General features: G+C 43.5%; 1 protein-coding gene across 6 annotated transcripts in view; it reads right to left on the reverse strand.

The window, feature by feature from the left end:
- The window catches only part of LOC111872920 (polypyrimidine tract-binding protein 1), a 670,096-nt gene that overhangs the window by 196,322 nt on the left and 447,210 nt on the right, over nt 1-26,564 (reverse strand). For all 6 annotated transcript variants that reach the window (XM_023867205.2, XM_023867206.2, XM_033754885.1 and 3 more), the window contains one exon: nt 11,070-11,219. In XM_023867205.2, coding sequence (XP_023722973.1) covers nt 11,070-11,219 — 150 coding nt within the window. The remainder of the gene's footprint in view (nt 1-11,069; nt 11,220-26,564) is intronic.

Here is a 26,564-nt window from a genome sequence, read left to right on the forward strand (position 1 = left end):
CAAAAGACAGAGCTCCTAATCAAACGTCTCAACACGACTTCTCTGTTTCCGCCTCGGTACTCTGCTTGGCCTGATTGAACTCCATTCCCAGAAGGGCTATTCTCTTTCGGGTTTGCTGTACAGAAGCAACGACGCCCCTTAGACACATCTCACGTGGCACGTAATTGGCCGCAGCCTGGTACCTGAGCAGATCGGTCCTCACCGCACCAGTCAGACGATTCTTCCCTTTTACCATCACTTTCGTCCTTATTTTCCCCATGTCCCTAACGTCCTGGCCACCAGGGCCTTTACAACTTCCTCGGTCAATTCGCAACGGCTACTCGCAACATCAATCGAACACAGCAGGGCTATGGAAACAGCAGACAGTACACACACAAGAGCATGGAACTATGGTTCAAGGAAGGGGAGACCGGAAGAGTGATATATGTTTTCCGCTCGACCTGCCCGCTACCTTGCGGCGAAGAAGTGAAACTGCTCCCCGCGGTATAACACAGTCCCACACGGATATATAAAGAGTCTGAAGAGAAAAAGGACAGAGAAAAAGCTGGTGCGAGTACAAGAATAAAATATATGGAAGAAGCACGGGACATATTTCACGATGTGCAAAGCAAAAATCTCACACCGCAAACTGCAGCCATAAGTGGACTAAGCGTCAATGCCCTGGCCGCCCGAAAAGTGTGTGAATTTTACATTCAAATTTCATGGATAATTAGAAGAGAAGCGCTCTTGCCATTAAACATTTGTTCCCTTGCAAGATGTGATCATTACGGGTATAGTAAACCACCTTCCTATCCGACCACCTTCCTATCTGCTATCGCTAATACCGAAGCACGCAGATGCATATTATTCTGAGCCAGTTCCATCCGCCTTCGAAGCCTCAAAAAACATGCTTCCCCAATTATCCACCTATAGCCTCGGTGTTCCAAGTGGCAATTTTCAAAAGAGACCTGCCAATCAATATTACGTGCACATTTCTCTCCACATCCGAACTACATACTCAACCCACTCTAACCTACTTTGCACGCGGCAGCGTAGCTGGTTGAGGCACTATGCGACAAGCCTGAAGGTCGCGGGTTCGATTCCCGATTAGGTCACTGGCTTTTTCAATTGGCCTAAACCTTCCAGCCGCACTATGGCCCTGGAGTGGACTTAGCCTCTACAGAAATGAGTATCAGGGATCTTCCTGGGGGGGGGGGGGGGGTAACGGGCGGCCGGAACGTAAGGTTGACAATCTCGACGCCATCTGTTAGTCGACTGTCTAGAAAATGTCAGAGCCTCGAAGTGTCACAACCCTATGGACCTCCACGGCCTGTCACAGGGATATCTTTACCTTTTTTGCCTTTACTGTAACTTACTTCGAGTTATATCCCGGAAAAAAGTGGTCCTCGTTATGTCCCAAGTCAAGGGTATAATATCATCTTTGGGCAGCTGACAGTTACTTAGCTATTTATGGAAAACTACGTTGCAGTGGAACCCGCCAGTTCAACCCTCAGGCCTATACCAACTGAAAAGTCCAGCGCAGAGAAAGGTTGGCTTCACTTCTTGCTGAAATTCCGTTTTACCTTGTGTCCCACGCAGGCTATAAAAATCAGGTAATGAACTGGTGGAAGGGCGGTGTGGCTCAAATGACCATTTGCACAATTACAGTAACGAAACAGTCAAGCCGTTGTGTGGCTTTGACTCCATCTAAATTCTTACGTCTTTCTGTTGTCCTCCACAACCAAGTTACAATAAAACCACGTCCTCATTGTAACTCGGCCTTTCAACAAGCATCTTATCTTGAAGCGTTCGTCCCAATATTCCACTTCCCCCATGAACCTTATATACGTTCCCGCCCATTTAACCTTTCATAATTTAATCATTGCATAAATATCAAGTTCCTATATACGACTTGCTGCTCACAATTTGATACACTACCATTCATCGAACCCACTGTGCCACCCTCGGTGTCAATACGCGTGTTGGAGTGGCAGCTAATCTAAAGTCAACGACTTATAAAAGGCAGCCTTTCGTGTGTTCTCGGAAGGCAACATGTATTACACTTAAAAAAGAAATATTTAGATTTATGTGGCAGCACATTATAGGACACACATACTTCCCAAGACAGATACAAAAAAGACACACCATTCTTGTGGTTAGCGAAATTCATAACATCTGCCAGTAAAGATAGGAAATGATACGTACTCTGTGCCCATTATATTGCAGTGGCCAAAACGTTGGCTTTTATAATTATTTTAATATTTGGAGAAGAGAAAGGAAAAAAATACAAGATATGCACCACGTAATGGTCTCTCAGATAGAATGCATTCTGAAAAAGACATCGAGACGCCTAAGGAAGAAAATTCCCTGCGGAAAATACAAATACTCCTGGTGTTCCTATACTGTTTTTTTTTTCAGGGAATAATTAAATAACAGTTTTGCCTGGCGGGCTATATAACATGTTTTTACGTGTAATCTGTTTAAACTACACGTCTGTCGCTTCAGCTGAGTCCGCGTATGTGCGGTCAGACTTCACCTGAGCGTCAGACTCTTCCCCCTGAACGGGTCAATAGTGTGAAAGATATTCTAAAACATTCCCCTGTGCAGGCTTTGCGGGTCACTCGCATTAATTCCAGCTGACAAGCGAACCCTTACTGTCTCCTTGGCGGTCTTAGGTGTATAAACGTCCGAAACCTACACCCCCTACTTAATTGTGCTGTATAATCCCAGAACAGATTACCTGGGAGCACATTTTTAGTTCCTGTGCAGGGATGCAACGTTTATACTTACAATCCAATTAAAATAGTATCCGAAAAATTGGGAAAGCTCAAAAAGATGTCCTGAACATTCAACCAACAAAATATCACATGCCATTAAATACTATGTGAAGCCCCAATGCCCAAGCATTAGGGTCTTCACAGGCCTAGTACAGGCAGCATGGAGGTCAACCCTCACCTCGTCAATAAATACTATTTCTTCCCGTTATCACCGAATTCCTTTTCGCTACTGTCGTTCTTCCTTCGAAAGTGTACTGACTAAGTATTCTTCCACGTAAGTTACCAGAACTCCTGAGGTTGTCTCCACTGAATTACGATTCTGTATAACAAATGATGCTGAATCTGAATAAAAGAACTAATTTCTTATAATTATCACCTAGAAAACGGATGATTCTCTGCATGGTCGGCTTCAAACTCCTGCCTTGCAAAACCGACAATCAGTGAGACAGGGGGTGGGGTACAGAAATGGGGAGCAGAGAACTCCCATAGATCCTCCCCTAAAACGAATCATGTAACCTCATAGACGAGGTTCCCCCACTCAGAATTTAAATTTATAACATGGATACGACGGTTAAAAAATATTTCGAAACCCTTCAGGTGAGGCCCCACATGACGGACAGCATTCCAAGAGACGACGTACTTGTGGCCTCCGAGGACCGGCACTACTTAAATCACTGCTATGAAATAGAGCTCGCAATCGTTCATTATGCCATTTTTGCGCGTATTATTTTGTTACGAGTTTCCACCTTTACTTCAACTGCGTGCGAAAACTTAACCCAAGTTTTCCGCTCTCCTGCACCCAACGTCATCTTCCAGTGGGGCACCATTCTCCACATATTGCGTAAGAGCCCGTACATACGCTGCAAGGGTTGTGATTAACATGCCTGGGAAGAGAGGCGGAGCAAAAGAGGTCGCAGGCTCCATATGAAAAGCACAATGTGGAGGGAAACTAACTAAATATGAGATAATCGACTTTAAATGGAAGGGGGTAAGACGAAAGTAGGAAGGATCAAAGATGATCTGTGGCAACCGAAAAAGACACGGATTACGGTGAACAGAGAAAGGTGTAATCCAATGAACGGTAAAAAAGGTAATTTCAGTCTGAGAACATAAAAAGATACTGAAGGGCGACCCCTGGAAAGTTGTCTCTATAGCTGTTGTAACCTGCTGCAGACGCTTGTGAGCAGGTGAGGGAGGGACGGACGAAGTCGAGATCGTCAGGACGCCGGTTCTACGTGCGGGAGTAGGAGCTGATGATTCCAGAGGGTGTGCTGTAATTCTTGTCCAGCTGTCGATGCCGTAACTAAAGCACACATGACCTTGTTTGCAACCGAGTGCCCAGTGACATCAACACCCGGTCTCTGTCTGGACGTGTCTCTGGATCGGCGTTATGCAACATTTCTAACAAAAAAATTGAAGTCCTATACCTGAACGTAAATTCTTGCGCTTACATACATAGTTATTTAATGATCATTTCTATTCTCGGACTGTCCAATGATGTGTAATACATGATGGATAAACATAATGTAACATGTACAACCGCTGCTAAGCAACGACCGCATATATTCAGGAGCCGTTGTTGAATAACGACTGCTCAAATAAATCACGTTCCCATGGAAACAACTGAACAGCAAAGGTCTTTTCTGTACGGTCCATGCCGAGAGGTTATAACCTGGAGAGTTAGTCGAGTTGGAGTTATTCCCGTATGGAGGCGGGGTCGAATACCGCCACTGTAGCCCTGCGAGTCGTAGGAGGTGACGAAAAGCGAAGTCTCGAATCAGAGACAGTAAAATATGGTAGCGAATCCCAGGGGACTTGGGCTCGAGAATGACTGCGCTGGCGAACACCAGCAGCAATTGTAACGACAGACCCGTCCTCTCATCAGAGAGAGCTCCACACATCAACAAACCCGCAACTGTATGACTAATAAAAATCTGGTCGTAAGCCCCAGATGGGTGTTTTTTTTCAAAGAGACACTGGCCGACTGACATAAGACTCGAAGACTGATTCAGACCCATCTTCTCGTCAGAGAGGAAATTATATAAGGGCGTTTACCGCAAGTGTTCAGTTGAAAAGAAATGTGACTGTGAGTCTCAAGGGGCTTGGCGCCAGGACGAACTGACTGGCGGTAAACCGCCAGTCGTGAAGAAACTCCCACTCTGATGTGACTGATTCAGTCCTGAGACAGTCGCCGTTGAAAGCATTCGTCAGACGATCCTGCCAGCCGCAATATAAAGACTGAAATGGGCACCATATTCAGCGGCCGAAAAGCGTTTCCAGTTTTCACATGAAACAAACCGTACACCTGTACCAAAGCCGTGTCGTTTATCGAGTATAGAAAAGGGTTGAGGGTTGGAGGGGGGGGGGTACAGTTACTAANATGCCCCTCCGGGGGAAGAAACTTAAGGTTAAAGTAACTGCCAGGGTGGAACGAAAGTGGGAGAGCTGAATTCGGATTTTGGGGGGAGGGGCGTGCCGAAGAGTAGGGAAGTAAAGTCAGCAGAAGCACCAACCAAGTAAAACTGCATATTCGATTTAGAGAGAGAATATAATCGAAGCGTGAGAGCATAAGAGGCATATGTTGTCAAGCTGAGAACACAGTAAACTTTGCGCCAACCGCCGAAACGTGCTCACCACGTGGTAGATCTGTCCCAACTGGACCCGAGCACTGCAGCAAGCCGTGTGCGGTCCCCACCACTACACAACGAGCATCTGAACGACCACACGACATGAACATTACTCGAAGGCTCCAATATCTCAGAGAACGTAGGGGAGGAAAGGTGTTCTCCTGCACATAAGATTCCAAAACGTGTTCCTCCCAGTTCTAAACAACTCGCTGGTCTTTTCTTGGACACACAAATGCAGGTACGCATTTCATTTCAGAGGACATCATATGTATGAGAGATCAGAGTTCCTGTATCTGTAACTTGTGACGCCTTGATTCATTATCTTGACGCAAATAAAAATCGTGCACAGTGTAATCTTAAGGCCTACCTATGTGAGTCACCATATTCCACACTCCCATGGATATCAATGGTTCACAACAGTCACAGAACATCGAAAGCCAGTTAAATCCACTCCACACCTTCAGAAAATACCTGTTCTAAGATACATTTTGATGCCCTAATCTCATCTAAGTCCAGGTCTCCCATGGGAATTATTCCCATCAGCATTCTATTTTGTATGTATTCTTCACCCTCACATGCATGCTACACGTCCGACCAGCCATAGTAAATATACTCAAACCTTAGAAGTACTGTAAATAAAAGTTGACAGCTAAGGTCCAACGCTGTGTGTATTACAAAGTTATAAAGAACATGTTTGTACAAGGTTATCTTTTATTTTTTTCATAACCATGGCCATGCGAAAATCAGATCAGGTGATCTCACAAGTCTCCCTTTTATTTTTTTCAAAATAAGGAGAGTACGCTAAAAACGATTTTCCAACGGTGTAGTTCCAAGAGGGGAGTTTCCTGTTCAACGTGCGGTTTTGGAGACCCAGGATGGGATATGCCGATGCTTGCCTGCCGGTGCAGAAAAATCTGCACTTTGAATAACATATAGGTGCATTCGCAACCTTACAGAGTGCTTTTTAAGTTCGCCGTAAGTACGGATCCAACAACTTGGGAACTGCTGGACGGATTTTCGTAAAATGTAACACTGGAAAACCGTACTGAAAATTGTACAGCTATCTTAAGCGTCTGGGCGTCTATCTCGCCAAAATTTGTCAGAGACAAAGACGGACGCAGTTGAGAGAAAATTAAACATTACAGCCCACCACAAGTTCCCCGTTAAGTCACGCAGTTACGTAAATAATTAAACAGAAGGGATGTTACATTCCCGAATTTTCATAATTAGGAAACAACCATGGCCTCCAGGAAGCATTAGAGGTAAGGAAAAAATAAAACTCCTGCTTATTATACACTGCGTGTATGAACAGAATCACTTTATTCTGATCTAATACTAATTATTTATTAATTTTCTACGCCTACAGAGTTTCCATTTACAGCCAATTTCAGAATCATCGCCTAGCAGCGAATACTTGGCGTCAATTTGCTTCTTTACATAAGGGAAAATTACACCGCGGTGTTAATTATTTCACTTCTTCCGAACGCGCCTGTCAAATGTAGTGTGTCCTTACACACTCTTCTTCCTGTTCCTGATGGGTATTTATGTTCAACGTCTCTCCTTTCTTAGAATCACATGTCGCTTTTTGACCTTCAGAACACATGTCGTTACTACGGAATTTTAAAATAAACGCAATGTCGTTAATGCCCCCACGCTTTTCTTATAGAGCAGGAATGAAGTAAGAAATTGACTTTGTCACGAATCAATGCGTGTAATATCATAAGTGCGGCCGCACACCAACTGCGTCAAGACAAGCATCAAGACATGAGACAAAGACGCAGGCTTGCTTCATTCGTGATTCGTCAGCATCATGACTCAGACCGGGGTGCGGCGGTTTTCATAATCGTATTCGTTTAAACTGTACTCCTTTGTTTGCGTCATGTCGCAGACGTCGTGTCCTGACTGTTGAATGTCTTGACGAATGCCGGTGTGCGGCTTACCTTATTCTTGGTGATTACCATTTGTTTCTAGGACGTGCCATTTAGGAGAAACAAAGTGAGGGGTGGACAGTCACAAGGACAGAGGAACAGAGATTTTGTTACTCTGCCTGTGCACACGCGCGCATGTGTGTGTGTGTGTGAGAGAGAGAGAGAGAGAGAGAGAGAGACAGAATTATTCCATTATGAGCACTGGGATGGCGCAAAATGATCGTATGCCCATAAGACTGGAACTTCAGAAATACTGACCGTTTCTCAAAATGTAAAATGCAGGACGCAACTGAAGTTCATACACAGTCGCTAAATAATCTATGAATCACTTAAAATAACCCCTTAGGTAGTCACACTGTCCCAATGAACACATTCCGGGAATCTCAGGGCCTTTACACCACTACTACCGTAATGTAGAACATCTTTAACCCGTACCAGAATAGACTGCGGTCTGGTTTATGTTACGTCCCGCTCTCTAAACTGAAAAATCAACCTAATCTTTCCAATACTTTCTAACCTGACACTTTAAGATGCTTTCCCGTGTCTCCAATATCCTGAAAAAAGGGTTAAAGTTTGTTGAATTCGCGAGTAACGTTTCGAAGTAAAGAGAATATAAGATTAGGCTCATATAACTCACGTCTCTCAAGCTTGGGTACCTTTTACGCAGATACGGCACCAACTACTATGCTACAGCATTTAAAGAAAGAAGTACCGATCCAGTGTCTACGTCTTCTCCCGCCCCCTCAAACCCCACAAAAGCACACATCTCATTTCCATACAGGATGTATGACTCAACAAGGGCCTGGATACGGCACTCACTCAATGAATAAACGGGCTATGAGTACGAACAGTCAAAACAAGGTCTGACTCCCGAGGCGGACGTTGGATTTGAGGTGTTCACAGCCGTAATTATGAAATGGACTATATTACGGGAGAAGCCAGGATAGCGTAGTCTGTACAGCGACTGGCTACGGGCTGGGCGGCCGAGGGGGTTGGAGTTCGAGTTCCGATACGGTCAACAATTTTCTATACGTCGTTCAGACCGGTTCTGGAACCCACCCAGGCTCCTATCCAATAGGTAACTGGGGCTCTTTCCCCCCAAACGAGGGGGTCAAGCGGCTGAGGCGTGAAGCTGACCACTCACCTCCAACAAGTGACGAGGTCAAGAAAATATGGACCTATATACATCCGCTTCCCATACGCCTTCATGGCGTAGTACTTATTTAGTTAAGCACAGGGACAACTTTACCTTTATTTTTTACTACATTATGAGATGTATACTCGTGCGCGCCGGGACGATTACGCGAAGGTGCTCTTCCTAGCGTATAAAGCCGATTTGGGTTCGCCCAACATTCTTCACAGACACATCATTAGTCTTGTCTCGGCTGCAGATAAAGTGGCTGAAACGTCAAGCTGGCCAGTGACTGCGCGGTGAATTGCTTTCACGCCCTCATGGTGCGAAACGTCGCCGTCTCGAATTCGGGTTTTAACTACTGTCTGTCTAAAACCTTAAGCAGGTAACCTCAGGAAGGCAAGGTCACCTGTGTTCGACGAGATATCCGAGATTTTGATTCCCAACTGTGTGCTGAAAAGACGTTTCAGAGAAATTTCCAGAATTTCAGCAGCAAATGTCAGACGTGTATACAGACGAATGGTGAACGTTCGTTACAAAACCGAAGTGGCGCGCGTTAATTACTCGTCTTATCTCGGAACTCGACTGGAAATAGATCGTAACCAATATAACCGACAGCCCGAAGGCAATTAGAACCAGGTACTTCTTCAAAACTTTTCTGGGGTGTTCGAAATGCGTGTTACCGAGGTTACAGCAATTTCAGCTGGCGTTCCATTACACTGTTCTTGTTTAGCAAACGATACATGGACTTCTGACTGGCGACGTGGTGTCTTTTATGCAGATGTCGACATTTCGAAGGAACCTCCTGCCCCCACCTAGAGATTCAAGGGTGTGGGGTGCGAAACAGGTGACACATGACAGGAGGTGAGGAAACGGAGCCAGAACAGCCCATGTCCTTCTTCGTTACTAGAGGAAGCCGGAATTGTACGAAACGACGGCCCTGAATCTTTCGCCGCTGGAAGCTAAAATCAAATACTGAGACGTGCTAAGAAAAGATCCCTTTCAGGGTCATAGGCAAAGGGAGGTCGGAGTACGAAATAAAACTCCGGTATCCTTATCCTACACGACCAGACGGTGTCATATTCCGGAAGATCAAAATCCGAAACAGCTGTCGTAAAAAAAATGCGTAATTCTTCAGCTGTTAATAAACGCCAACACGTAATGAACTATTCTGCCATCTGTTGGATAAGAAATTGCGAGTCAAGCTCCAGATATTATTACAGTTTTAACAGCGTATGCGAAGATACGGTAAGATAGGTCCATTCCAGGCGCCCGATGTCTAGAGAGAACATGCATGCTCCGAGATTCGAAATACTGAACGCCTCAGACGCTCCCGCTTCTGAAGCACGAGTAACACAGGAGACCTTGGCACTGCCTACCTGTCTGTGACTCAGTGGCGCAATAAAATTATGCTGATATGCCATTATCATGCACTGCACACACAAACGACTTCCTTTCTGTTCCCTTACATTATTGCTTTTCCTGGACGGGCTATAAGAACTTACTGCCTTGGACCGATAGGCAGGGATCATGGGTTAAAATATCACTTGGGGCACGCAGGTATGTCCACGATTTCCTATATCCTACTGTCCTGTGGGGGCTTTCATATAGGCCGACATCAAATTCAAGAAGTTGCGTCATATGCCTGAGGGAATCGAAGTTTCAGACTTGGCATATATTTGGATCAGAACAGGCCAACGAAACCAGTGGAAGAGAACTGAAAGAAGTACGCATTTATTACGATGGTCTTGAAGCTTCGACTTTTCGGGAGTACGAGAGTTTACTTTATGGATGTAAAATTTGGGACTGGTTCTTGGTTTACTGAACGACGAACTACGAGTAAGAACTCCACGATTACGTAACATCGAATACAAGTTACGCGATAGAAGGTTGCAGGAAAAAAGGGGGTCGTGGCCCATTGTATCACGCCGGAATTTACCCAAGATGGACTGAAGGAAACCTCGGCCGGAAATCCATGGGCCTGGTACGGCCTGGAACTGGTTCATCTTGATGGAGTCAAATAAATTTACATATGTGATTTCCAGCAGCACAGAATACCTATATCCAGCTGGGATTCGAATCGGGTACCTACCAATTATGCATGAGTCAAGACGCTTACGGTGGTGCAATCCAGCTCGATGATACAGCCGTTATTAGAAGCGGGTGTCTCCAAATTCACAAGGGTAACAGACCAAATGAGAACTAGCATATAAAGAATTTCACATTAGCGAATTCAACCAATGACTACGCGTCAATTCCACGGGGGTAGAGTGACCACGGGCCGACGCTGGCCACTAGCCTATACTTCGTGCCATGGCTCAGAAAACGAGGATACCTCCGAACCTACAAGATGCGATACGTAAGTACCCTTCAACCTTTCGCGATTTTATTCAAGAGCCGCAAATCCTCAGAAGATAATGCCACAGCCTACAGCCTGGATTAAAGATTCGGTTCAACACATCCTTAAATCCTTTTTTCTCCAATGCCATCTGAAGCTTGGGGAGGGGGGGGGTCATAGCGATTCATTGGTATCGATTTAAGATATATACACACATCTTAAACACTTCATTAAAAAAGTAACGATATAAAGATGACGTGCTGTAATATGGACAGGAGGAAAACATACCTGATTCTTTCCTTTAAGTACCAGGACATTGGTTACACGTCCGAAGGGGATGCCCAAATGGATGATCTCTGCCTCTGTCACCTCATTAGGGATGTTGCGAATGTGGATCACCTTAGATGGTTTTCCGTTTTGATTCTTGTCCAACTTCACCTGCAACAAGCACCAGAAGAGATTATTCAAAACTGTCGGTGCAGTCATTACAGAGATACTACGATTCTGAAGATCTGGGATACGCTTATGAGGACCATTTTCCTTAGGAAGCTACATGTATATTTGTACGTAACAAAATCGAAATGATGGTGCGTGAGATTACGCTAACAGTGCGCCGACAGAGATGCTGATGCATGGGCCCGCCAGCGCCGAGAGATGAACTGCCAACAACAGTCAATCCCTTCGTTGGGGAGGCGATTATTTACATGAGATTCTTAGACCTGTATTTTGTATTGTTTCGATACTGGAAATTACAATCATATCAGTCTATACACAGTCGCAGTCCGCAGCATATGCGTATCTGTATACATATATACACAATAACGTGCGAACTCTTGCGCTGTTTATTACCACATAAGCATGTTATTCGATCATGTGTGTATGTTATGCGCCATAAAAGTTCTCATTCATGCACGCACGAGGCAGTTGTACGTTTGAAACTGAGCTATATTAAGGACAAAGATATAATTTAATTCACTATTCTAAAGGAGAACGGAGGAAATGAGATAATACGTAGTATGGAAGGACATAAAAGGGGTTTAAGGACGAAAAAGGAAGTTCTCAGAAAGAATTCAACGAGTGTTCCTACTACTATATACAGAATGGCCAGGAAACATTCTATCTTAGTGACTGTCCTTTAGTAACATATTTCTGGAGATTATGGCGACGTGTCCTCGAAAGAGTATAGGACACTAAACAGCCTCAATACTGGATTCTAGTGTTCAGATACCGTTCGAGAAATGGATGTTATGTAACTCCCTGAAAGGCGGCGAAGAAGTAATCTATCTATGAGCAAAACTGCCATTTGTATATATGCGGACCACCTTAAACTTGTCAGACATAACCTCAAATTTGACGCCATGTATGTATTTAAGATAACAAAATAAATGTTTCATGTAAAACTAGTACATGCGAGGACATGTAAACGACAATGATAGAAAAGTAAGTTACATTACGCTACGTCCTTTGCAGTTCATTATTCACTATCATTGAGTCGATGCCAAACAGCAGGAGTTGTTGACAGAATTGTTAAATTAACCTCAAAAACGATCAAAACGACGTCCACATCTTGCACCCTAACTGCATATGGAGGATCTACACGTATCTCCATCTAACAGGGAGGACCGCGGTAGAATTAAATCCTCCTAGAATAACAACTTCCATTTCTGTCATAGATCACTGAATCGAATCCTTGCTGGCAGATCTCTTACTATTGCGAGTAGAATGCCCCGTGCCACAAACTGGACAAAATTGCTCTCTCGAGTCACTCAAGGCGCCTACGCTGAGTCGAGGAGAAAATAAGGATAAACATGTACACAAAAAAAAAAATACTCAGCAAACACACGCACCCGTTCGCTCAGGACGCTTATTTACAACGTAACAGTTGTACCAGGGCACGGGCCACTAACTGGTCGGTCCGTCCGCCACACAGCAGCGTGCAACAGGTAGCGATACACGTCACAAAGAATGTGGAAATATTACAGAAAACTGAGCCCAAAAAACTTGTCGTCAGAACAGCTCCTAAAAACTACTAAACTCTCTGCTCTTCCACTTGTCTCCAAGACATGAAACCAAACAGTGTACTTCTACTCAAGAGAAATCGAATAAACTTCGTACCTTGGGGCCAGCAGTTTCTGCCTTTAAGAAAATGCTGAGATAGCACCCACGATCAAAGTTACTACTGAGCGCTACTCGTACTCCTAAGCTATAAATGCCGCAAAGAGAATCTTTAAAAAAAGTGTGCAAATAATTCTTTTTGGACCAATGAACCCTACTCAACAAGGAGGTCAAAGAAAATTTTAAAATTTCCAATAGTAAGAATCGTCACTGTGTGTGACAAAACTATGATACATAATTTACATCTCAAAGTGTATATATGACGAATACTTAACTGTGCAAACGAGAAAATTGTGCAGTCAGTGTTGTTCGACTGGTTTTGCAAGAACACTACTGACGGGCAGCAACGCGAGCGAGGTACGAAAAATGGAAGAAGACCGCATTCTTCGTGTTTTCTCTACAGGAGTGAACCTCATGAGATACATACAAAAACTTCAGCACCTCTTTCATGGGACAATGAATTCGACAATATTACACGACCATAAAGCAAGCACTGCTCCATATGACATGCATCAACAACCCGACGACATTCCTCGTAGTCCTTCAGCCTATAATACGAACATTTACAAGAAGACTTCCGTAATAAAAGGAATAAAAACAAACACATTATATAGGTATAAATGAAATCATAAGGCCCGAATATGACATGCTTGTTCTTTGTTCCTGGGACTCGCAAATTCTTTTGTCTGATGGATTAATATAGTGAGAGCATAAAACTCCGAAAGCGTAGAATAATATTATATGATCACGCAGAAGCAGACCACCGCCAACAAAAACTCTGCACTGCACATTACCATATCTTTTCATATTCTTTAAAACTGCTTCCCACCTTGGCGGCCAGGGTTCGAGACCAGGTAAGGTCATACGGGATTTTGGTGGACGAAGTGGCACCGGGGCTGGTTAAACAGGCCAGTCAGTGGCCGACGTACCAAGTAGACACAGTCTCACCCCACCTATGAAACTAAAAAAAAAAACTGCCAGCCTTTCTTTATTTGGAAGAAACTGTCCAAAACAAAAGTTTAGCTTTGATTCACGGAGCGCTATTATACAAAGACTCCTGACAATATAAAGGTGTTTCTGCTGCTTGATGGGGCAAAATTTAACTGACGTTGCATGAGAGCAAACTGAACTGCCATTTAACTCGACTACTGTTATGGTCACTAATTACCGTGAAACAAATTTGAATAAGTATTTTCGTTTGCATCGGTGTCAAACTCTTATTCCATGGACAGAACAGACTGAAGTTGTTTTAGAACAGTGCTGAGGAGAACACTGTCCGTCCCTAGGACAGACAGGAGGCACGACTGGAGAAGAATACACAATTTAGAATCTCCACACTATCTCTATACTATTCGACTTCCAGCGTTCGGGTAATTAAATCAAGACGGGATGCCTGGGATATGTTAACACACATAAAGAAACAAACACATCCCCCCTACACGGGCAGAAAATGTGTCTCAAACACTTCAATGGATGAGGCCACATGAGACGATGGGAAACAGCAGTGAACTGAGGCTAAGATAAATACGGAGTGAACCTCTGGACTGGTTTGAAAACCTTCCCAGGAAAGGGATCAACGGGGGAACTTTATGAACATGGTAATGGACATCTGGGTCCCATACAAGGTAAGAAATCTCTTCACTAGCTCAGTAACTATACACAGTTTCTATATATAATCGGCACCATGAACTCCAGTTAAAGCTTTCTACAACCCTCCAGACAATTGGAGCTCACAGCTCCACGTGTACGAAATATTTGGAAACGAATGAATGGCTGGATGTATTTTTCCACTGATCACTTACAGAGGCCCCTAAATACCGCAGGCCTGTGTTGTGATCACGTGATACAGTTCGTGTATACGAATCCTGTTCCTAAACTCTCCCGTATATACACGCGTCAGGTCTGTGAGCGCGAGGGAAGGGACTAAACGTACTGCACCACAGGAAATATAAACTGTATATATGTATGTGGGAATTAAAGGGGCACAGGCCGACACGGGTCGCTATCGCAAAGGTGCATTTAGCTCGATACAGGCTTACTGTGTGTATTTGTTATTTTTAGATGTGACAGGTGTTGACTGAAGGCGTTGTACATTTCGTCAGGATCATTAATGGATATAGGAAACAATGGGAGATAAAAATTAGTCAGGAATCACGTGTGAGCATGTCAGTTATTTACTAACAGTATGTCACAGCTCTCATCAGTGTAGCTGACAGAACAGCAACCACAAGCATAACATGTCCACACACACGCTGGCTCCCCCCAACGACTTCACTGCAAAATACAGGACACATGCAAGAGAAGCGCCAGAACAATAGCACACTATTTACATCATTAAAAATTGTTTTAAAGTCACATGTCGGGGGTTCCGTGACTAATAATAACGGGGTCTGAATTTGATAATTGGATTTATTGACGCCTTCTATTACAATCACTCTTAATAACAATGAATTATAACAGCTCACAAACAACGTCTGTCTTAAGACTAGCTGCATTTCTTATTGAGCTACGAGTGTCCTCTCTTCCACTGTGAGTGATTTGGTAATGCATTAAGAATCGGTCACTTCATTACAGCTTCCGCTGTCAGCTGGTTAACCCTACACAGCTGAACAATGATCTACTGATCTACTGAACAGATTCCTGAATTCTCTAGCGACCGACCGACGATTCAATCACGTGTCCCCCTTTTATAACTTCGGGGCAAGCTGAATATGTCACTACTTCTAACAGTTCTTCTATACTTCTGGGTTTATTCGTTGCTGCGGAAGCATGTGTTAATTTCATAGCAACGGTCTATTTTTAAAACCTTTTCCGTTGCTGCGGATATGTGCCTAGCGAGCCGTTGTCTAGCAATGGACTGTTCCGGCCTTCAGGAATCACAATATTATCACAAGATCCAGTTTCGTTTTTAAAATAATAAACTTTTGGACGTACAGCCCTCACCGTTACATTATTTTTTTATTGTTAGTGGGGTAGGACTAAGTCCCTTGTACTGCAGCCACTTCTGGCCTATTGTACCAGCCCCAGATGATAGGTGAGGGTGATTGTGGAGCAACTGGTGGAATGACGATTAGCAGTGGAAACCGAAGTACTCGGAGAAAACCTGCCCCAGCGCCACTTTGTCCACCACAAATCCCACTTGACCAGACCCGGGATCGAACCCGGGCCGCCGCGGTGGGAAGCCAGCGACTAACCGCTTCAGCTATGGAGCGGCCTACCGTTACGTTATACTGTACTGTAATACTATACAGAACTGCAGTACAGTATTGTCACGTTTATTAGAGACTTGTAGACGGGGTTAGGATCAGTGAATTGATTTACTCGATACTAACAAGTTGTAACTACAATTAATTATAACACTCTAAAGATTACACATAAAATAAAGTATTCAACGTCTGCTTGACTCATATCACGATGAATCTTGAAGAGTCTGTAGTCTCTCTAATTCTATCTGTATTTCGGCCTGAGCTGCTTCACGCGGACTGGAGACAGAATACCGTGTGCATCAGTTCATTCCTTTGTTAATGGTCGTTGCCATGAAAACGCGTTTCTTCTCGCCCTTCTAAAGGAAACTTTGTGTTGACTTAGTCGTTGCTTATCAACGGACTGTTCCAGCTGGTCCTCATGGACACATGCTTCAACAAGCCGTTGCCTAGCAATGAATGTATTTTCTGACTTCACTATTTCGGCATTCAGGCGTCATGTCACAGTATGTGACGCTCGCATACGGTGCAATGGATGAGGGGCACGAAGGAAACCTCCACATATGCTACTATTCTCCTCAATCGCCACAAAGACCGGCCGGCTATACAGTCAAAGGCAAAAGCAATGTCAACTGAACTCGGACATCTCTTCCAACACTCCCAAATTTACGATTTACGTATACCCCACATACAAGCTGTTCGTAATCCACCAAACTCCCTTTCTGCTTGTACAACGGCGTGGGAGTGAAGGGAATTTCCAGTTTCGATACTCACCTTCTCAACCGATCCCAGATAAGAGAATTGGGTTCGTAAATAATTTCCAAGACCCCCAAATCGAGAATTTACGTAAGATCTATGCTTCCGGGAAACTGACGTCAATACGGACGGAATCCAACTGCCGTTAGTCTTTCTGTTTAATTCCATTAGATCTACCTGCACACAAACACGCCCAACCCGCGACCCTCTATGATTCATTCATTAACACCCCTAAAACCATTCTTTAAATGGAGTTTCCTCCGCTATATAAATTGGATCTCATTAGTCCACAGAGCACCTCACTCACCTTCCAATCCACGACCTCTGCAAAACCTACATTCCCCAAATTATTTCTTTTTCTCTTGTACCGGTCTTCTTTGAAAAATTCCCTCTTCCTACGGCAAATGCAGATACGTTTGCAAAGGAAAGTCGGCAAGAGGAATAGGGCCAGAGTGTCAATAGCTGAACCATTAGTTCCATGGTTATCAACCCCAGACTGAAACTTACGGCTTGTAATTTCACACCTCGCCGGCAGCCTCAAACAGGGAGAAGATTCAAATAAATTTCCACAGTTCGCTGAACTAACTACTCCCTCTGGAAACAAATAGCGCTTCAGAAACATATCCAACTCTTCTATCTACCCGAGAAGGTCATTCTTCACAATCTGACCTAACGACATGTCTCTCTTACGTTTATTAATATACGTACATTTTTCATTTAAAGGTAAAAAGGTAAAGCTATCCCTGTAGCAGGCCGCGAAGGCCCATAGGGTTCTGAGACGTAGAGGATCCATTTTCTAGAAAACTGGCTCACAGATGTCGGTGAGGTTCTCAGCCTTACACGCCAGGCACCCTTTACCACCAGGACGAGTCCTTGTACTCATTTCTGTTAGAGGCTGGGACGACCCTCGGGGTCATAGCGCGACCTGAAAAATCGAATGGCCTCATCGGGAATCGGACCCGCGACCTTCCAGCTTGCAGAACAGCGCCTCAACCAATTATGTTACAGGGTGCCCCACATTATTCACTTAGATGAATATGCGAATAATTATACCGACACCTATACGTTTAGCGACAGAAGCGCCGTAAACATAATAATATAATTAGATAGAAATAACGCACAAACACTACAAGCCCTAAGAAGACAGACACTGTCGGTCACATACACTAAGAATTCTTATATACGAATAGAAACAAACTTGACTACCAAAATCCTCTGAACGCGACTTCTGTGATTTTATATAAAACAAATTTCCCTGGTGTTAACGGTCACATACATCAAATACAAATATATATTACAAATAAGAGATAAACAGTATAGACAATGCACTACAGTGACCTCAGTTGACTGTGCTTAGCACTCCGCTGAATACGAAACACACAGAAAAAAAGTTTCAATTAAAACTTTCTGATCTTGGCCATGCCACATAGAAATGGGCTTACCAGTTAACTGTACAGTAGGCACTGTCTTAGGAAAAGAGGTAAAGTTGGATAGAATTTCAAGAAAAAGAGTTATATATTATATTTAAAACAACAGCTAAACCAAAATCCAAACGAATAACCGAACTTTACCACAGATTTGACGGAAGGGCTTTCACCAAAGTCGGTTTCGAGGTTTGTACGCTGCCTGGACGGACGTATCGAAACTAACGCGTGCTTTTAGAAACACTCCTCAAAACTATGCATTTCGAAACAAAAAATAATACACAAGCAAGCTACGAAAACACAGAAAAAAAATAATATGATATAAGAGTAATTCTCTCACAAAAACAACTATACAAGCTCGTCTCACATTGTTGCCTAGACTCGACAAGCCTGAAAGCAAACAGTAACTCACGTAAGACTATATAATAAATCCACCGCTTAGTAGCGGTCAACATGGCATCCCCTTCACCAGTGTTTCGAACTCGTGGTCTCAAGAACGGAGCGACAATTTCTCAGAAGATCTTCGCGATCAAACTGAACGTTTCACGTAATCGCAAACTACAGCAATGTTAGTTTACGCCGTAAGATTAGGGATTTAATTAACAAAGAAAAACTGCTTGATGCTCAGCTCGACACAATCGCCGGTGAAGGAGAATTTCAATGCCTCAACTGATACGATAAAAATTAAATTACTTAGGAATTCTACTTTAAACGTTGCATACTCCAAATATCCAACTTTCCAACTGACTTTACTACTACTACTGCGGTTATTATTAACTTGAAGAAAGCAGTCTTCTGGGATTTGGCATCGTGTATATGTGGTGTTAACCGACGTTTCGGAGGAACGTATCGCCTCCATCTTCAGGGTAGAAGAAAAAATGTATAAGAAATCTGCAAGCAAAGAGACCGTGAGAACCGGTAAAAGCAGACAGTCTGCTTTGCAAATGTGGAGGTATGAGACCCATACACTCTGCATCCCAACACAAGACTCGAGATGGTAGGTTTGAAGAGCGGAAGCTTTACTCTCGGTAATGAACTCGAATCCCGACATGTCATATCCGAAACCAGTCACTGCACAGATTGTGGTGATTCAACTTCTTACTGACGGCCATGTTGGTAACAGTTCACTTCACGGGCAACATCAAGTGAATTGCACTAAATATCAGCAAATGTTTAAACGTGTCATACAATACGTATAAATAAACAGAGTACTCTGCCTCTGGAATGCTAATAAAAATGGCACGTGCCAACATTCATGTCCTGCGTAAGGAAGAACCTTGACCAACAGAACTAAATGAATGTACAGGGGTTGGACAAAATAATGGAAACACTACAGATACTGTACACGCTTCTCTATTGTCATGGTTTTTTCGTGGAATGGACTAGTGCACATTTCAAACAGTCTCTAGTGGAATTTTATACCATTCTTGAAGAACATCTTCAAGTTGCTTTAGAGATGTTCGACGTGGGAATCTGTTCCTCACTCTAGTCTCCAAAACTGACCAGAGTCGTTCTTTGATGTTCAAATCTGATGATTGTGATGGTCATGGAGAGTGCATAAGTTCACCTTCATGTTCTTCAAACCACGACTCAACTCTTCCTTGAATCATTCCAACAGCTCTGCAATTTTTACGGTGTCTGCATTTTTGCGTAAAACGGGCTCAATAAATTACTTAATACTCTCCTAATATCGTTCTATGTGCATAAACGTTTGTAACGGCTAGTGCATATTTTGAAATTATAAAATTTCGGCTTACCGTAACAACGAATTGTAGAGCGTCAACACGTTGCACAAACGTAAGTCACGCAGCAAATCGCAAACGAGCTAGGAGTCTTTTCTTTTTCAGTCTGTCGTAACTATTCGTAAGTACTGATGCGATTCTGATGTGGCCACACAAGTGAACCATAGTTTACGAAGAACTGGTAGGCATATTTACATTTCAAAGCATGCAAACAGAATGTGTCCATATACATCACTTCAGCTACAAAAGCAACGACAGCTCTGATCAGACACTAACGGCAAAATAGAAATTGACACTGGACATGTGTTTGTAGCCAAAAGACGGCACTGTAACGACTGGTGCAGGTCACACCTCCACGAACAGCATACGAGATGTCGGAGTAACCGTCATTTCTATACACCCTCTGTTGATTTCAAGCGCATTCAGAAACAAAATAATAAGCAACTCTAGGTGCAGCCCCCCACCGCCACACCCGTCTCTTGCCATTAGTTAAGACGCCTCAATAGCAGAACTCATCAGGAAATAAATTCCACTGGGAAACGCATCTTCGCAACAAGCTGATATACAAAATGCCTCGCTATTACACTCCACATTTCACAGGTTGGTTTCTGAGCATCAAATGCATAGAGGCAGTTCTTACGAAAATGTGGCCGGGGGGGGCTCCTCAAGAAGTTGCGGCTATTCTATCTCCCTGGGCCACGCTTCAAATACTTCCCAAGTTTAACGGGTTCTGTATAAGAAGAGAAAAAAAAACAAAGGACCTATTAACTGATAATCTCTTTGTTTTTTACCTTCTAAAGAGAGGTTCTGGAAGCGGCCTTCGTGTTCACGAACACACAACTCAGGTCTACGTGAAAACAAACGCACAAAGCGCTGGAAGATTACGTCTGTATTCTTCATTTCACTTGCAAATTGCTGAATTCGGCGCCTCACTGCCTCTCCAGTATCGACTGCACTGGCAGAGACGTTGATTTTCAAATATCCCCGTAGGCTGGGGGGGGGGGCAAGAAATCGAGCGGACTGTGGTCAGGTGAGCGTGCAGGCCAGAAAACTGGAGCTTCACGACCGCGACCACTCCAGCGTCCAAAATAATTTTCAGACAACCACTGATGCTCTTCACGGCTGCAATGTGGTGGAGCACCATCGAGTTGACGTCACATGTGCAGAGCAGTGTAGACTGGTGTATCTTCCAATAGTCCATTTGAAATGCGTTCGACGAAAATTATAGCAGTCGCTACCACTAACTCGTGCCAGCAAAATACGAAGGCCTATGAGGCAGTCACATAATCAACTTTATGTCCAGAAACCATCCTGCAAAATTTGGGGTGCAGTGTGGGGCCTACACTTGCTTTGATCTGTCCGTGAGGGTTGTTAGGGACTTCTTCACTAATATGGTCGACACCATTATTTCCTGAGCACAAAACTGCTTTATTAATCAACGTACGGGATCGAATAAAGATGTACTCTTTTTTTTTTTACATTTGCTTCATTACTAACGCAATGCTTGCTAGTTCTTTTGAATAGCAACGATGTTACAGCATACATATGCATGAATCACATCGCCCTTAATTGCAATAAGCATTCAAACTGTATTACTCCTACATTCCATGTTACATTTCTTTTAACAAAGAACGATTCTCTATGGATCAGGTAGGGTATAACCAACGGGATTCCTGTATATTTTCTATTTACCGTTCAATTCAACGGGCCGTTCGTTATTTACTACTCCGTATTGTACGAGGGTACGACAGCAGACGAAACAGCGCAATTAATACTTTATCTAAGCCTAGCAGACAGTAATTCAAATATGAAGAGGCTTGCTTACTTTCAGTTTATAACTGTGACGTTCCTTTCATCTGACAATGCTATTTAAACGATTCTATTCAACACTTTTGTGTGGATTCGACATCATGTTTCCCGTTCGTGTAATCTGCCCATATAATTCATTCATCCACCAATGGCTCTACAGCCCTTTTTGGGGCCCTAGCATCTCCTTCTGTTTCTTAATCTTTTTTTACACAGCCAGTAGGGCTCCGTGAACGAGTGATTAGCCCGTCGCAAGGCCGCTACCTGCACAAAGGTCAACACAAACACAGAATAAACACATTCAGATATCCATGCCTTGAGCGCGATTCGAACCTACGATCCCAGCGTTCGAAAGACTGCGCGCCCACCGTGATCGGCTATTTGTCCATCTACGAGGCGGAAACCAACCTACAATGAGGGGGAGGGGAATATGTTTCTCGGTACGAGTTCGTACTCCATAATTTACTTCGGAGCTGTCTAAATTCAGATCAACGACAGCCCGCATAGTTTCTGGGGCAGTAACCACAGGCGACATTACAAATATATACCCTCTAACTCTTCCAGTAAAATAGAACTACGTTTTTTATTCGTTGATCAAGCTACGGGACCATGGTGAAGGGGTAACGAGCCGTCAGCGTCAGTGATGCGAAATCTACGGTGCTTAAAAATCAGCAGCTAAAGGTTTGCTGGATCGTACTGATACTGTAGGGCCATGGAGCCGTTACGTATCGCATGAAATCAATTTCAATTGAATCTCGGGTAATTTTCTGTCCTGTTTAAAACATCATAATGCACAGCAAATACAAAAGATACGAAACCTAATTGCACCAGTTCTCACAACGCAGTTTACTGCCTTGCCAGTATTCGTTCGGTGCAAATATGAGTGCATATTTCAGGAGAATGCGCTGGTTTCAAAATGGCATATACATCCCTCTGATTAGACGTAAGTATACAATCCACAAAATCCCACATATGACAGTAATTAGGCGGCAATATTACCGACCTAAGTCGAAATACGCATTTAAACCAGGAATGAGCAAAGCGAAAGAGAACGTATTTCATTCAATATCTTGGCCATTAATTACATTATCTGCATTTTCATGACGAAACTTGTCCTTCTGCAAGTATTCAAGAAAGAGCTCCATCGTTACAGCTCTAATGCAGTAATTCTGCCCCGATCAGCAGCGCCAGAGGAAAGAAGGCAAATGAAGAAAGTGCGGTGCTGCCTGCACCGTCAGCGACCCGAAATGTTTCCCCTTAGTTCCGCCATAGTTCGCTGCTGTCGCAGTGAATGTCTCAACAACACTCTTCAGAATATTTTGAAACATTCCTAAATGATTCCAAATATGCAAACATTATTTTGCAGCTTCCATTTTATATGAAACATGTACACACTGAAGCAGCACCCAGTTACACTACGTGCTTCGGGAGCTGTGGCACTGCTAAATACTCTGCGGTTCGCGTGTCTTTGCGCCACTTTTACATTGAAACAGTTACGTGTCGGTACTAAGGAACGGCGTTACACTTTAACCAAAGTATCCTGAATAGAGTTTATACATCAAATGCAATAAAAATTAAGACTGTGCTTAATAAAGGAACGGATTACAACAATGCACTTCCAAACCCCTATATTATTTCCCCCACTTCAAGCCTATTTCACCAGGTTTGCTTCTGAGCTACCACTGGTTAGGACGATGGCTCATATCCCGATGGACCAAGCAGTAGAAACAAACTGATGGCAGGGATTTCTCGCTAACCCACGTTTCCCCTTGTCAACAGCGTTCTATAAATTCGTCCAAAGTAATCACCATCTTTCTCGGCGTCTGAACTTTTTTTTTCTTTGGCACTACAGCCCCAGTGGTTTTTCTAGATCTTACACATTCGGTAGGACTCCTTGGGCGGGTGATCAGCTCGACGTCTGAACTTACCGAAATAAAAATAACAGACTGATATAGTTTTGGACAGGCCTACGTGATGCTACTACAATTTGTCAGAACTGCGATAGTTTGCAGGTGATTCAGAGACCCACTGGCAAAGGCGGAGAAGAGAACACGAGGAAACACTGTGATCCTGATAACAGACATGATCAATCAGAACTGTTACAGTAAACCAGGTAGGATTTCTGAGACCCTTAAAAATGTTCAGTGCATAGGACTACTGTCCAATATTTATCTATGAAAACATTCTTGGAGTTGTAAACCATCCGCCTGCTACAAAAACCTGTGTTTTTGGAAATGGAAGCAGGACTGATTTAATACCTAATGCTAATGAAAAAACAAGATTGGTTTACAAGGATGACCTTAAGCCGTTTGGCATACCTGGCGGCAAAAAAGAAATTAAGTCTTCACACCACTTTCTCAACTGAATGAGATGTGCTGCAGATCACTGGATGTCCTTCTAAAACGTCATGGGAATCCCCTCCCCCTTCTAAATCCAGCCTGAACCTCTTCTACATAAGCCCGTAGGAACAATCAAGATGTTTACAGGTTCTTTCAAACTCTAGGAGGGAAATCTGAGCAAAAGACAGGTCAGCCAGACAAGGCGTTTAATGTTAATGAACTAAGCCTCTGCACAGATGGGCCCCGACAGGCACACGTCGTTGCATCAGGGGGGATGCCACGTAGCACCGATAGCAAATGAGAAATGGGGTTTCTAGGTTTTTGCTGGAGCACGGGGGGAACCTATCACTCCCCATGTTCATTTTCCCAAATTTTCGGAGCCCACGTGAATGAAAAAAGGCCTTCCACCAGGCTCTACTGCTGGCTGTCATCCGTCGGAGAGGATACGAGCTGAACTCTTCGCAAACACTTTACTAAAATTGGGTGATACCAACAAGAGAACAGGTTATGTTCATATTTAAGGGATAGAAATTCTCAGGGCAGAAATCTGGATTTACTAAATTGCCTAGAAGGGAGAATGTGACCTCTGTGGGTTTCTCTCTCCGCCCACTGCATACATTTTAGCCGCTAGACAAGCCGTTCATTGGCCCCCTCAAAAAATTCTACACTCCTCCGGAGTGCAGGGCGCTCCTTTGTCATTGCGACACGTGGACATTTCCGGAAGAGCTTAGCGCACGAAAGCAGCTGTTGCCGGGTTCAAATCTATAGAAGTCCTTCCATTAACCGCTACGTGTTTCGGCCCTGGGACTTGGCTGCGACGGCTTGCAATCAGAAACACCAGCCCAGGCACCTTCATTTTCGAATGGAACATCAAAGGGTTCAACGCTTCAGCCAGGTCCATCATCAGGAACCTTGGAAAAACCATTCACTGTTCATCCAGAGGAAACTTCACCCATTCCACATTCGTCTTAGGAGTTAACGTCGATAAATCAAAGTGCCGCTATTCTAATTCGGATGTGCAGACATATCTGTAGGACTAACCACCCAGTTCAAGAATGGTTTCGAGGAATCTGCCAACCCGACCAATGATCTCACGGTTTGCACTGCACTGGAAAGTTTCCCAAAGACACTTCAGAATACAGAGCACTCGTTGCTTGCTCTTAATGTACAGAGATGTATACAGTTGTTCTTATCTAATAAGTATCTTTAGATAACAAGTGTGCCTAATATTTCCTCCCATTTAATGTTTGTATGGCAATATTTTCTTTCTTTTAAAGGTGTTGTCTTTAATGTTTATTGTGGGCAAGAATTTTATGTGAAACACAACTGCATAATAATCTCACATAGTTTAGCAATTTAGTCATATATTTTTTATTGCCGCACCTTAGCTCAAGTGGTTAGTCGCTGGCTTTCCACCGCGGCGGCTCGGGTTCGATCCCGGGTCTGGTCAAGTGGGATTTGTGGTGGACAAAGTGGCGCTGGGGCAGGTTTTCTCTGAGTACTTCGGTTTCCCCTGCCAATCTTCATTCCACCAACTGCTCCACAATCACCCTCACCTATCATCTTGGGATGGTATAACAGGCCAGAAGCGGCCGCAGTGCAGGGACTTCGTCCCACACCACTACCAATAAAAAACAATAATACTCATATATTTTAATAAAAGAGCTGTTTGGTTGCCACTTCAAGTGTCCTCAAATTTCAGCCAATAAATATACATAGTTCTCGTGTTTTTCATGTTATAAAATTATATTACGTATTTACTTCCATTCCTCTCAGCGCGAGTGTTCACCCAGCACACAGAAAATTAGTCTGCTTTAAGTTTAGTACTGTACGGGTTTGAACTGGAGCCTGTTTTTAACCCGAAACGATTATCTTAATATTTAAACCTCCCGCGGTTATGAGCACAAAGCCCTTTTCCCTGTGATTTACAACGAACTAGCGTTGCTTGAAATGGTACAATAGTGACTGAAAAGCAGTATTGTTTTAAACGAAAAACAGATGTTCAGAGTTTGGTTTCCTGGAATATGGTATAGTGCAATCTTGTAGGCGGATTTCGCGTTTCGAAGGAGCATGTTCGTTCCATCTTCGTAGTAGAAGTGTAGCAGTCGTGTTCCTCCGAAACGTCAGCATCCATTACAAGGCTAAACTGTGCCATAACCGTAAGACCACATTCTGAACAATAACCACTGTCAAAACATCAAATCTTGCAAATCAAGAGCCGAAACATGTGTTTCATTCAATAAGCATTAGATGATTGCGCTACTACAACTAATTATAGACGCGAAATTTATATTAATTCACTAGTACAGTAAGACCAGACGTGTAGTAATCGACTGATAACGATTTACCTGCAATAATATATGCCTCGTAGTGATAATTTTGATAAAAGTGCATGAAG

Source organism: Cryptotermes secundus, unplaced genomic scaffold (assembly GCF_002891405.2).
Source record: "Cryptotermes secundus unplaced genomic scaffold, Csec_1.0 scaffold407, whole genome shotgun sequence".
In the NCBI taxonomy this organism is placed as follows: domain Eukaryota; kingdom Metazoa; phylum Arthropoda; class Insecta; order Blattodea; family Kalotermitidae; genus Cryptotermes; species Cryptotermes secundus.